At 44.3% G+C, this 13,873-nt stretch overlaps 1 protein-coding gene across 2 annotated transcripts in view; it reads left to right on the plus strand.

Annotated features, from left to right (window-relative positions):
- LOC129810845 (fibrillin-2-like) overlaps positions 1 to 13,873 on the plus strand; it is an 84,643-nt gene that overhangs the window by 38,329 nt on the left and 32,441 nt on the right. For both annotated transcript variants that reach the window (XM_055861779.1, XM_055861781.1), the window contains exons 9-10: positions 2,550 to 2,675; positions 8,390 to 8,542. In XM_055861779.1, the coding sequence (XP_055717754.1) occupies positions 2,550 to 2,675; positions 8,390 to 8,542 (279 nt within the window). The remainder of the gene's footprint in view (positions 1 to 2,549; positions 2,676 to 8,389; positions 8,543 to 13,873) is intronic.

A 13,873-nucleotide genomic window follows, 5' to 3' on the forward strand; every position in this document is an offset into this window, starting at 1 on the left:
TGTAAAGTCTGGTCCTATTCAGGGGGAATGCTGACACCACGTTTATTTTGCTGCTCTTTTATGACTTGAGGAGAACCTTTCACCAAAGCAGTCTGACAATAGTCAGCAGGGGACCCAGTGCCTCTTAACCTCCCACTGTGTGCGTCATTACAAAACACGCACACACTGCCCCATAGACAGCATTAATGCTTACCCACTGCCAAAACACACCACACACACCACTAATGCATACTGACCGACTGCACACACACATTTAGGGGCCCGCCTCTCACACACCACGCTATACACACACGCATACTGTAATTTGACCAAAAGGGTAATTATATATGTGTATAAATAAGTGTAACACAGCATATAAACCCAATGCCTTCTGGAGCCTCACTTCACTCTCACCACCATAGCAGTGAGAGGCCTTTTCATGTGTAGGGTTATATACTGTAATACACCACACGGTAGACTGGACCCTGCCAAGTACTGGCTCTGTCTCTCTCTCTCACACACACATGCACACACACACACACACACACACACACACACACACACACACACACACACACACACACACACACACACACACACACACACACACATACAGGCACACACACGAACACACACTAGCTATATACTGCTGACTCCCAGGTCTAGTGTACAGATGTAGGATCTTAATTTGTCCTGTACAGCAGGAAATGCAAACTTGTAGTGTATTTGAGTTTTTAAAAGTATTTGAAAGTTTGTAATTTCCACTTTGAAATTTCACACTTGATTTGTCCTAACTAAAAACAATCTGTAGCAAACTGGCTCAAATGAAGATCCTACATCTGTAGTCAATCAAATTTCAATCACATTTATTTATAAAGCCCTTTTTACATCAACAGATGATCAGAAAGTGCTTATAAGAGCAAGTAATGAAGGGCGGCAAGGAAAAACTCTAGAAAGGCAGGAACCAAGGAAGGAACCAAGGACGAAACCTAGATAGGAACCAGGCTCTGGGTGGCCAATCCTCTTCTGACAGTTCCCGTTAGAGATTATAAGAGTACATGGCCAGTAGCCCTTTCCTGCAGTCAAATTATCTAGTGGCCTTATGTAATGTTATTAATATTTTAGCTCCCGAAAAGTGTTTCTGTGTCAAACTGTTTTGTTATATTTCAGTCTTCTGTGATTTATATGAAGTCTAATATTGGGATGCGAACTCAAATGTTATACTATAACTGACATGGTACAGGTGTCTTCTTTTTTAAAGCCTATAACCATGTGTGTGAGGTGTATACTTTTGTTTCAAAGCAGATTTGTTTAAGACTACCAAGAAACACTTTGTGTGACCCTGATTTAGCCCACTGCACTAAAAGGTTAAGGCCAGATTGTTCTTCAAGATGTTCAAACATTCATAGATGACCAGCAGGGTCCAATAATAATCACAGCGGTTATAGAGGGTGCAACAGGTCAGCACCTCAGGAGTAAAATGTCAGTTGGCTTTTCATAGCCAAACATTCAGAGATTGAGACAACATGTGTGATAGAGAGAGAGAAAGGGAGGGGGGGAGGGTCAAACAGCAGGTCCAGGACAAGGTAGCAGGTCCGGTGAACAGGTCAGGGTTCCATACCCTCAGGCAGAACAGCAGAAACTGGATCAGCAGCACGACCAGGTGGACTGGGGACGGGCACAGCCAGTCCTGTGTTATGGTCCTAGGACTCAGGTCCACTGGGAGAGAGAGAGAGAGATGGGAGACTTAAAGGGAGCATACTTAAGTTCACACAGGACACCAGATAAGACAGGAGAATTAGACCAGATAGGACAGACTGACCCTGACCATAGTCTCTCCGGGTCAGCTGAAGTATTCCCATGATGTGTGTGTGGGAAACTCTAACCATTTAGACCTCTTAAAATCCACCACAGTTATGAAGTCCACTGAGGTATGTTGAACATTGTGAAGTGTAGACCAGCGTGAAATAAAGTCATGAGTCTTTGACGGAACACAATCCCAGAGATTTTCCATATGACCGCCTCTTCCTTTTGCAGACTTCAGACCTCCACTCGGGTTGGCTTGACTGTGTCTAGTACACTCTTAGAAAGAAAGGTGCTATCTAGAACCTAAAAGGGTTCTTCGGCTGTCCCCATAGGACAACCCTTTGAAGAACCCTTTAGGGTTCCAGGTAGAACCCGTTCCACAGAGGGTTCTACATGGAACCCAGAAGGGTTCTAACTGGAACCAAAAAGGGTTCTCCTATTGGGACAGCCAAAGAACCCTTTTAGAACAATTTTTTTGTTCAATCAGTATAGCAGTTGTTCCTGCTCTTGTATTTAGAGTTATGAGCAGTTATTATTTGAGGCCCTCAAGTGTATACGACAGATGAGATATTGTCCACTTCTTCAAATATTTGACATGGATCCAAATACTTTGAGCAGCTGTTATCGAGGAAAAGGATTTCTTCCAAATAATGCCTGTGATAGGGGTTTTGAGTTACAACGTGTGTATGATGAGTGTATGACTATCATGAAGCTCAGTGTTTGCTCTAACTCCAATGATCTAATTGTTTGTGTGTCCGTTTCAGATATTGACGAGTGCAGCACTAACCCAGGTGTTTGTGACGGAGGTGAATGCACTAACACAGCCGGCAGCTACGTCTGCACCTGTCCCCGTGGTTACATCACCAGCACTGACGGTGCCAGATGTGTAGGTGAGTTACCGCTGCCCCCCCCCCCCCCCCAGCACACACCCCTCCCTCCTTCACCCTCTTTTTAGCCACTGACTGTTCACATCTGGACTTATCCCTCCTTCCTCTCTTTCTCCCTCCATCCCTTCCTGTGACTAGTGTTCTGATGACTCAAGCAGGTCTGCAGTCATCAAGTGCAGGCCCAGGGACGCACACTCGGCCTTGAGTGCTGTAATTCCAGTTAGCATTAGCACCTCTCTGACTCACACCCTGAAACACTACCAGGTGTTAATGTAGAGCGCATGCAATCTCCGGCAGCTCATCTCAAAATGTCCGCCAGAGAGCTGGCCCTGTTGCTTTCGAACAACTTTCGATTGGGAGTCCAACAACTCTCCTACACTCAAGGTCCCTCTCCTAGCCAAGCAGAACCACTTGATTACTTGAATTGAAAAGTCGTGCGCCCCAAAGTCTACTAGACAGGAGAACGCGGTATTCAAATTCTCTCCTGGGTCAAAGTTTTGTTGGCCCTCCTCTCACGTTGGCACGCGATCCATTTTCCATCATCTGCTGAATATCCCTGCTGTACTTGTTTGTTGTCTTTTGGCTAATAAAGGGAAACTGGGTGAAAATGCCAAGCGAACAATGAACAGTGTCAACAATGATCTCACAAGGAGCCCTCTGTTCTTTTCTGTTCTGCCTGGCCTGGTCGTGTGGCAGATTGTTTAGCCTCAAGGTAGAAAGCATCTGTACTCACTTAGAGGCCTGCAGGAGAACAAAGCTGACACCACCACGACAACAAGCAGACGAGCCAGAGAAGAGGGGAGAAAGAGAGGGGGAGGAGAGAAGAGAAAACTATCCAAACTATCCCCTTCCTCTGTTGTTCCATGCTGGAACAAAGGGGTAGAGCAGTGGGCGAGAGGGACAAGGGGAAGAGAGGGGGAAGCGTAGTCTGATTGGGAACATGCGTGTGGAAAATGACGGTCCACTGAGGTAGGAACAGGGGGGTGGTGGTGGGAGGAGAGGAAGACATATGGGATGGTCCAACAAGTTCAACTGGGTCTCTTGCTCTCTTTTCACTTTGACCAAGAAGACTCTATCGCTCTGGATCGCTTTCTCATCTGTCTTTGCTGTCTTTCCCAGCCTCCTCTACTCTTTGACCCAGTAGACTCCCTCTCTTTCTCGCTCTCTCTCTCTCTCTCTCATCTCACTTCTATCTCTCTGTCTTCCCCCAATTCTCTCTTATTTGAACCAGTAGACTCCTTCGTTTTTGTCCCCCCCACCATCTCTCTCTCTCTCTCTCTCTCTCTCTCTTTCTCTCTCTCTGGTCAGGGGGAGATTGAGGAGAGACTGGAGTCTACTGGGTCACACTGGAGATATTTCTTTCTGCTAACATTCCTCCCATCCCCCTCTCTTTCTTTCTCTGCCCCATCACTCTCTTGCTTTCTCACTCTCCCCTCCATGCCCCTTTTTGTCTTATCCCGTTTTCTCTTTCTCACCCAGAGTGCCCATCCATCTGTCTAGTGTAACCCGGTGAACTGTAGAGTCCCCAGGAACAAATAAAAGAGAGCTGTGATTTCAGGCCCTGTCTGACACATTGACGCATCCCGCCGTATATCCTCAGCTCCAGCCAGACGCATGCTGTGGCTGGCTCCCCTGTGTGAGTCGACCGACTCGGCCCTGTTTGCTTGGGTGCGTTTTGCGAGTGGAGGTAGACTAAGAAACTACACATGAGGTGAGCGGGGGGCTCCAGGTCCAGGAATGTCGGCTCTAGCCGAGCTGATTTCTTGCATGCCTCCCCTGGCCCTGGGCTGGCGTTATTCTGGGACAGCGTAGCGTGGAGAAGCAGACCGGAGGGACCTGTTGAGCCCGACACTAATCAGCCCTAATGCCTCATCCGTGGCATTGTGAAACCCCAGTCTGTATAAAAGAAAGCATGCAGTTGTGCTGTTCTCTGTAGGCTAGCTAGCTACGGGTCTGGTTCCAATTTAAGTCATCATCATCCCCATCACCGCCCTCCCTTCCATTCCGTTCCCTCACCCACTCTCCCTCCCTCTAATGGCCTGTTCCCACCCACCCCTCACCGCCCCACAATTCTGCCCCCAGCTGGGTTGGTCCCTTAGGAAGGAGGGAGGGGAAGTTGGGCTGTTTAAAGTGCATGACTATAAGCTCCAGACACAGAGCTTCTCATGTCCAATATAATTGTCCAGGATTGCTCCACATGGAACTGATTAATTCCGGACTGCTAGCTCATTAGACAAGTTAATCGACTTGCACATCTCCCTCCTGTAGGGGATTTTATCTGTTCGAAGAGACTGCAGAATCTTCAAACAACAACTTTATAATAAGATTCGCAAAAATTGAGTAATTAACTATGCACTTCAACAGTGCATAGTTAAGGCCCAACGAACAGAGTTGGCTCTCAGCTTTTATAGAAGAGTCAAACCTCTTTGTCTCTGTGGCAGTTAGCAGATGTGTGCAAACAGGGGTGGGGAACATAGTGTATAAAAGGAGTTTAGCTTGTCTGTGTAGATTAAGATAGCTGACGTTGCCACCATTGTCTGTTCCTTCCTGCAAGTTTCCACACAGAGGAGTTCCTGCAGATAGTACAAACGGGATGTCACATACTGAGGTCGCACCCGGCTCTTATCTGTACGCCCAGACGTATGACTAAGACACAAGACAACAAGCCTGCATCAGAAAAAAAAACACTTTCATATAGCAATGGACAATGGTAAAAACAGCATATAATGTCTAATTGTGCAATTTTCCAAAACATTTACTCCCTTTTGAGACTAAGTCTCAACCTAATGGAGAAAAAAAAACATTTTCATCAAACAAGCATTAACATGATTTGGAAAGAGGGAAAAGGAAAGACATTCTTACACTTAGCATATTACAGTTGTAAATTACCTCCGTTGTCATTGAGTTTCAAACCTTCACATAGTGCAATTCATTCTCAGAAGGGGGAAAGGAACATGAATTAGACATCAGTACATGCTTCATCCCCACACACAAGGCAATCATTTCACTGTAAGGTCTACAGCGGTTGTATTCGGCGCATGTGACAAATACAATTTGATTTGATTGGAATCTAATCGCCTCATTGACATTGTCTACATTGCCATGTGAGCACCATTTACATGACCCGCGTCGTGGGCATGGCTTATGAACATGCTGCAAAATTAACTCAATGTTTTTACCTTGGTGTTATGGATTATCACCGTCTTCATCAGACATGTAATCAGGCATAGGAAAGTCAATTGGGTTCAAGGGTCAGTAATGGCATGGCGAGAATAGTGTCAACGGTTTTGCTGCACAATTTCTTAACATAAGTTAGAATAAACATTTTTGCAAAAAAGATAACTAAGCCATAAATCAACCAATGAAATATTGTAGCTCCCATAACACCAAACAATGACTGAACCCATCCAAACGGATTCCAATCGTTGTCTGATTGGTGTTCGTTTGCGAGATCACCGCTGAGCTCTTTCAGATGTTCCACGACAATAGTCAAGTTACCCTCACCCCGGGGTATGAATGTACAGCAATGGTCACCTATCATTTGGCACCCTCTGTCGGAGATGTGATGCTACTACTACAGTGAACTGCCCTTCTGGTGAGGTGGCCTCCGGTATACAGGGATCTGTGGCTATTCTTTCAAGTGTTGTACCTTCTTTAACAAACTCCTCACTGAAAGTTGACAATAGTGTCAGAAATCACAACACTATCTCTGCAACTAACACCCTTATGCAAACATTCTGTCTCAAATACATGCCCTGTATGTACTTAGCCTCCTGTTACAAAAACATTTGCACATAAATCATTCCATCTAACCCATAACATATTAGTCACTACTGCTAGTCCACTTATATAGTTATAAACATACTAAAACATGCTTATGTCAATTGTTCTGTATCATCCAGAAAGCTATATGTATTTATGCGCTTTAACATTAGAATTCTGATGACATGGTAAAACAAAACCCCTACTATCAATGTCCCCATCATGGTTATACAACCCACATTTAGAATGACAGTCTTCAGTGCTCCGCGTTGAGTCTATCACTCAAATTCAAGACACTAAACTTAGCACACACCGACACGGTTAGAATGTACATTTACAAACGGGACCATATATTAGCAGTATTAACTGTTCTCATTACAGCCACCGTTTGTCCCTGTTTTACTGTTGCCAGTGGTATGTTAATGACAGATCCTGTTTTACTGTCGCCAGTGGTATGTTAATGACAGATCCTGTTTTACTGTCGCCAGTGGTATGTTAATGACAGATCGGTATCTCAATGCATTTGAATCCAAATTACAATAAGCTTCCCAGTGTGTAAACCTCCAAAATCAACGTGATACCCCAAATAAACATAAACAGTTTAGAGCAACCCTAAATTAATTTACAGGCACAGTTGACCACCCCCCTCCTCCCCGGCACTCTTCTTCTGGCGTTTCTTCATGTTTCTCTTCAGAAAGTGTTTCAGTTCGTCCTCCCAATGGCACATGTTCAAAGTGGATGGCCCTTGATAATGTTTCTCACCTGAGCCGCCACTGTCCTTTACAGTCCATTATGTCTTTGTCCATTTTCCTACCAGTACACCAGCAGCATGAGAGAAGTTTGGACTGGATCTCTCTCCATGCTCACTCCATGTGGACTCATGTCGCACTCCTGAGAGAAAAGGCAGTTGATAGCTTCGACTGGATGCTGTGTCCAGGTTGCTGGCTCAGACTCAGGTCTCACGGTAGAAGTGGTGAAGAATAAGGTCCTGTCTTCAGCCAGTTAGGGAGATGAAGTTTACACTATTCTCGTCATTTTATTTCTTCCATACATCAAGATACCATCTGTATTCACTATCGCCATAACTTCGAGAGAGGACAGAACAAAACCACAGTTTAAGACATTCCTGATTCTGGAATTTCAGACGATTTATTCACCGTATGACAAATTATTACATTCCCAAAATGTCAAAGAGCATGACAACACACTTGTTCAAACCATTTTGCAAATTTGCTTATATTCCCTTATCATACTGCCGACCTCCCTGCAGAGTTACCCCTTTTGAGAAATCCAGGCCGAACAGCAGACCCAATCTGGTTAATTTTGTATCAAAACAAGACAAAAACAAACAACAGCATAGTATGTCTAATTTTGTAATTTTCCACAACACTCCCTCTTTCCCATCTCTACATCTGTTTTTCCGCCTACACTTTCATTTGCATTACACACACAAACACACGCATGCACCAAGGGACCCTCACTTCTTCTCCACCTACCCAAACACACCCTTTCCCTCCCCCTTCCTTCCCCAGCCTATTGACCCTGACCTGAGGGACGGCTTTTAGTTGTAACCTCTCCTCAGGGCTGGAGGAACCACACCTCCATCCCTACTCCCAATTGCGTACCATCTTTGTGGTAGGGAGGTGATTGTCAAGCTTTTTTGTGCTAAAAGCTTTTGAATTTTCTTGTGATCCTGAAGAATGTACAAACCCTTGTTTCCCGTCACAATCGTACACTGAGACCCAGTAGAAGCTGGGTGTATACCTTGTCACCAGAGTATTTACAGTATGGTAAATTATGCATTATAACATGGTCTGCCTAACATTAGATGTTCTACATGACCTGGAAGTCAAACGTGTTTACAACATCATGGGCGATTTGAGTGACTCACCCTGAAGCAAACTGACCTCTCTTCCCAACTCTCTTCCTTCTCCCTCCATCCTCTCCTCCCTCAGACCAGCGTGTGGGCACATGTTTCTCAGCATTAGCGAGTGGGCGCTGCGCAGGTGACCTGCAGGGCCAGTATACCAAGATGCAGTGCTGCTGTGACACGGGCCGCTGCTGGGCTTCTGGACAGATCCCTGAGATGTGCCCTGTCAGAGGGTCCGGTGAGTACACGCACGAACACAGACACACACACTCTCTCCTCCTCGTCTGTCTCAGACACACACACAACTTACGACTTCTAACCCACAATCCAAACTCCCCTTTGCACTCAATTGCTGAGTTATTTTGTGCATGTGTTATGAATGAACACCTTGAGTAGCTTTGATTGCCTGTCATTTAGGTAGGCTAGTTTAGAACAAGTTCTAATTTACAACTGCGACCTGGCCAAGATAAAGCAAAGCAGTGTGACACAAACAATAACACAGAGTTCCACATGGAATAAACAAATATACAGTCAATAACACAATAGAAAAAGTATATATACAGTGTGTGCAAATGAGTTAAGATAAGGGAGGTAAGGCAATAAATAGGCCATTGTGGCGAAATAATTGCAATTTATGTGCAGAAGATGAATGTGCACGTAGAGATACTGGGGTGCAAAGGAGCGAAAATAAATAACAATATGGGGATGAGGTAGTTGGATGGGCTATGTACAGGTGCAGTGATCTGTGAGCTGCTCTGACAGCTGGTGCTTAAAGTTAGTGAGGGAGATATAAGTCTCCAGCTTCAGTGATTTTTGCAATTCGTTCCAGTCATTGGCAGCAGAGAACTGGAAGGAAAGGCTGCCAAAAGAGGATTTGGCTTTGGGGGTGACCAGTGAAATATACCTGCTGGAGCGTGTGCTACGGGTGGGTGCTGCTATGGTGACCAGTGAGCTGAGATAAGGCGGAGCTTTACCTAGCAAAGACGTATAGATGACCTGGAGCCAGTGGGTTTGGCGACGAATATGAAGCGAGGGCCAGCCAACGAGAGCATACAGATTGCAGTGGTGGGTAGTGTACGGGGCTTTGGTGACAGAACGGATGACACTGTGATAAACTGCATCCAATTTGCTGAGTAGAGTGTTGGAGGCTATTTTGTAAATGACATCGCCGAAGTCAAGGATCGGCAGGATAATCAGTTTTACGAGGGTATATTTGGCAGCATGAGTGAAGGATGTTTTGTTGTGAAATAGGAAGCCAATACTGTATTTAATTTTAGATAGGAGATGCTTAATGTGAGTCTGGAAGGAGAGTTTACAGTCTAACCAGACACCTAGGTATTTGTAGTTGTCCACATATTCTAAGTCAGAACCGTCCAGAGTAGTGATGCTGGACGGGCGGGCAGGTACGGGTAGTGATCGGTTGAAGGGCATGCATTTAGTTTTACTTGCATTTAAGAGCAGTTGGAGGCCACGGAAGGAGAGTTGTATGGCATTGAAATTGTCTGGAGGTTAGTTAACACAGTGTCCAAAGAAGGGCCAGAATGGTGTCATCTGCGTAGAGGTGGATCAGAGAATCACCAGCAGCAAGAGCGACATCATTGATGTATACAGAGAAAAGAGTCATCCCGAGAATTGAACCCTGTGGAACCCCCATAGAGACTGCCAGAGGTCTGGACAACAGGCCCTCCGATTTTACACACTGAACTTTGTCTGAGAAGTAGTTGGTGAACCAGGCGAGGCAGTCATTTGAGAAACCAAGCCTGTTGGGTCTGCTGATAAGACTGTGGTGATTGACAGAGTCGAAAGCCTTGGCCAGGTCGATGAATACAGCTGCACAGTATTGTCTCCTATCGATGGCGGTTATGATATCATTTAGGACCTTGCGCGTGGCTGAGGTGCACCCATGGCCAGCTCGGAAACCAGATTGCATAGCAGAGAAGGTACGGTTGGATTCGAAGTGGTCGGTGATCTGTTTGTTAACTTGGCTTTCGACGACCTTGGAAAGGCAAGGTAGGATAGATATAGGTCTGTAGCAGTTTGGGACTAGAGTGTCTCCCCCTTTGAAGAGGGGGATGACCGCTCTAGACCCAAACTGTAACTGACAATGTAAGTGATCCACGGTCCCACATCCCCTCACCGTGGATAAGGTGCTGAAGAGTATGACCTCATGACTAAAAACAAAAGGAGAAAGATGGAAAAGATCTGGGTGAAGACAATGACCGCGGTCTTGTCTATCTAGCTCACATGCAGTTGAAGTCTGCAGTTTACATACACCTTAGCCAAATACATTTAAACTCAGTTTTTCACAATTCCTGACATTTAATCCATATAGAAATTCCCTGTCTTAGGTCAGTTAGGATCACCACTTTATCTTAAGAATGTGAAATGTCAGAATAATAGGAGAAAGAATGCTTTTTTTCAGCTTTTATTTCTTTCATCACATTCCCAGTGGGTCAGAAGTTTACATACACTCAATTAAATCAAATCAAATGTATTTATATAGCCCTTCTTACATCAGCTGATATCTCAAAGTGCTGAACAGAAACATAAAACCCCAAACAGCAAGCAATGCAGGTGTAGAAGCACGTATTAGTATTTGGTAGCATTGCCTTTAAATTGTTTAACCTGGGTCAAACATTTCGGGTAGCTTTCCACAAGCTTCCCACAATAAGTTGGATGAATTTTGGCCCATTCCTTCTGACAGAGCTGGTGTAACTGAGTCAGGTGTGTAGGCCTCCTTTTTCAGTTCTGCCCACAAATTTTCCATTGGATTGAGGTCAGGGCTTTGTGATGGCTACTCCAATACCTTGACTTTGTTGTCCTTAAGCCATTTTTCCACAACTTTGGAAGTATGCTTGGGGTCATTGTCCATTTGGAAGAGCCATTTGCGACCAAGCTTTAACTTCCTGACTGATGTCTTGAGATGTTGCTTCAATATATCCACATAATTGTCCTTCCTCATGATATCCTCTATTTTGTGAAGTGCACCAGTTCCCCCTGCAGCAAAGCACCCCCACAACATGATGCTGCCACCCCCGTGCTTCACGGTTGGGATGGTGTTCTTCGGCTTGCAAGCCTCCACCTTTTTCCTCCAAACATAACTATGGTCATTATGGCCAAACTGTTCTATTTTTGTTTCATCAGACCAGAGGACATTTCTCCAAGAAGTACAATCTTTGTCCCCATGTGCAGTTGCACTTTTCACACCAAAGTACGTTCATCTCTAGGAGACAGAACGCGTTTCCTTCCTGAGTGGTATGGCGGCTGCGTGGTCCCATGGTGTTTATACTTGCATACTATTGTTTGTACAGATGAACGTTGTACCTTCAGGAATTGGGAAATCTCTCCCAATGATGAACCAGACTTGTGGAGGTCTACCATTTTTTTCTGAGGTCTTGGCTGATTTCTTTTGATTTTTCCATAATGACAAGCAAAGAGGCACTGAGTTTGACGGTAGGCCTTGAAATACATCCACAGGTACACTTCCAATTGACTCAAATGATGTCAATTAGCCTATCAGAAGCTTCTAACGCCATTACATAATTTTCTGGAATTTTCCAAGCTGTTTAAAGGCACAGTCAACTTAGTGTATGTAAAGGTCATTTGTAAGTGAAATAATCTGTCTGTAAACAATTGTTGGAAAAATAACTTGTGTCATGCACAAAGTAGATATCCTAACCGACTTGCCAAAACTATAGTTTGTTAACAAGAAATTTGTGGAGTGGTTGAAAAACTAGTTTTAATGACTCCAACATAAGTGTATGTAAACTTCCGACTTCAACTGTACATACATAGACATTTACATTTAAGTCATTTAGCAGACGCTCTTATCCAGAGCGACTTACAAACATAGACATAAACATAGATCCGATCAGGTTTTTAAATATACAGTGCCTTGCAAATGTTATCACCCCCTTGGTGTTTTTCCTTTTTTGTTGCATTACAACCTGTAATTTAAATGGATTTTTATTTAGATTTCATGTAATGGACATACACAAAATAGTCAAAATTGTTGAAGTGAAATGAAAAACGGAGAAGTGGTGCATGCATATGTATTCACCCCCTTTGCTATCAAGCCCCTAAATAAGATCTGGTGCAACCAATTACCTTCAGAAGTCACATAATTTGTTAAATAAAGTCCACCTGTGTGATATCTAAGTATCACATGATCTGTTGCATGATCTCAGTTCTGAAAGGCCCCAGAGTCTGCAACACCACTAAGCAAGGGGAACCACCAAGCAAGCGGCAATATGAAGACCAAGGAGCTCTCCAAACAGGTCAGGGACAAAGTTGTGGAGAAGTACAGATCAGGGTTGTGCTATAAAAAAATATCTGAAACTTTGATCATCCCACGGAGCACCATTAAATCCATTATAAAAAATGGAAAGAATCTGGCACCACAGAAAACCTGCCAAGTGAGAGCCGCCCACCAAAACCCATGGACCAGGCAAGGAGGGAATTAATCAGAAAGGCAACAAAGAGACCAAAGATAACACTGAAGGAGATGCAAAACTCTACAACAGAGATCGGAGTATCTGTCAATAGGACCAGTTTAAGCCGTACACTCCACAGAGCTGGGCTTTATGGAAGAGTGGCAAAAAAAAAGCCATTGCTTAAAGAAAAAAATAAGCGAACACGTTTGGTGTTCACCAAAAAGCATGTGGGTGACCCCCCAAACATATGGAAGAAGGGACTCTGGTCAGATGAGACTAAAATTGAGGTTTTTGCCATCAAGGAAAACGCTATGTCTGGGGCAAACCCAACACCTCTCATCACCCCGAGAACACCATCCCCACAGTGAAGCATGGTGGTGGCAGCATCATGCTGTGGGGATGTTTTTCATCGGCAGGGACTGGAAAACTGGTCAGAATTGAAGGAATGATGGATGGCGTTAAATACAGGAAAATTCTTGAGGGAAACCTGTTTCATTCTTCCAGAGATTTGAGACTGGGATGGAGGTTCCCCTTCCAGCAGGACAATGATCCTAAGCATACTGCTAATTCAACACTTGAGTGGTTTAAGGGGAAACATTTAAATGTCTTGGAATGGCCTAATCAAAGTCCAGACCTCAATCCAATTGATAATCTGTGGTATGACTTAAAGATTGCTGTACACCAGCGGAACCCATCCAACTTGAAGGAGCTGGAGCAGTTTTGCCTTGAAGAATGGGCAAAAATACCAATGGCTAGATGTGCCAAGCTTATAGAGACATACCCCAAGAGACTTGCAGCTATTAATTGCTGCAAAAGGTGGCTCTACAAAGTATTGACTTTGGGGGGTGAATAGTTATGCACGCTCAAGTTTTCAGTTTTTTAGTCTTATTTCTTGTTTGTTTCACAATAAAACATATTTTGCATCTTCAAAGTGGTAGTCATGTTGTGTAAATCAAATGATACAACCCCCCCAAAAATCTATTTTAATTCCAGGTTGTAAGGCAACTTTTGCAAGCCACTGTACCTCCCCATTTCCCAGCCATAGTCATGCCCAGGCATTGTTCTAATGTGTGAGTTTATGCAACCAATTACCCATTTACACTATATACTTTCAAAATAGGTCAAAATGACCCAAA

Source organism: Salvelinus fontinalis, chromosome 14 (genome assembly GCF_029448725.1).
Source record: "Salvelinus fontinalis isolate EN_2023a chromosome 14, ASM2944872v1, whole genome shotgun sequence".
NCBI lineage: Eukaryota > Metazoa > Chordata > Actinopteri > Salmoniformes > Salmonidae > Salvelinus > Salvelinus fontinalis.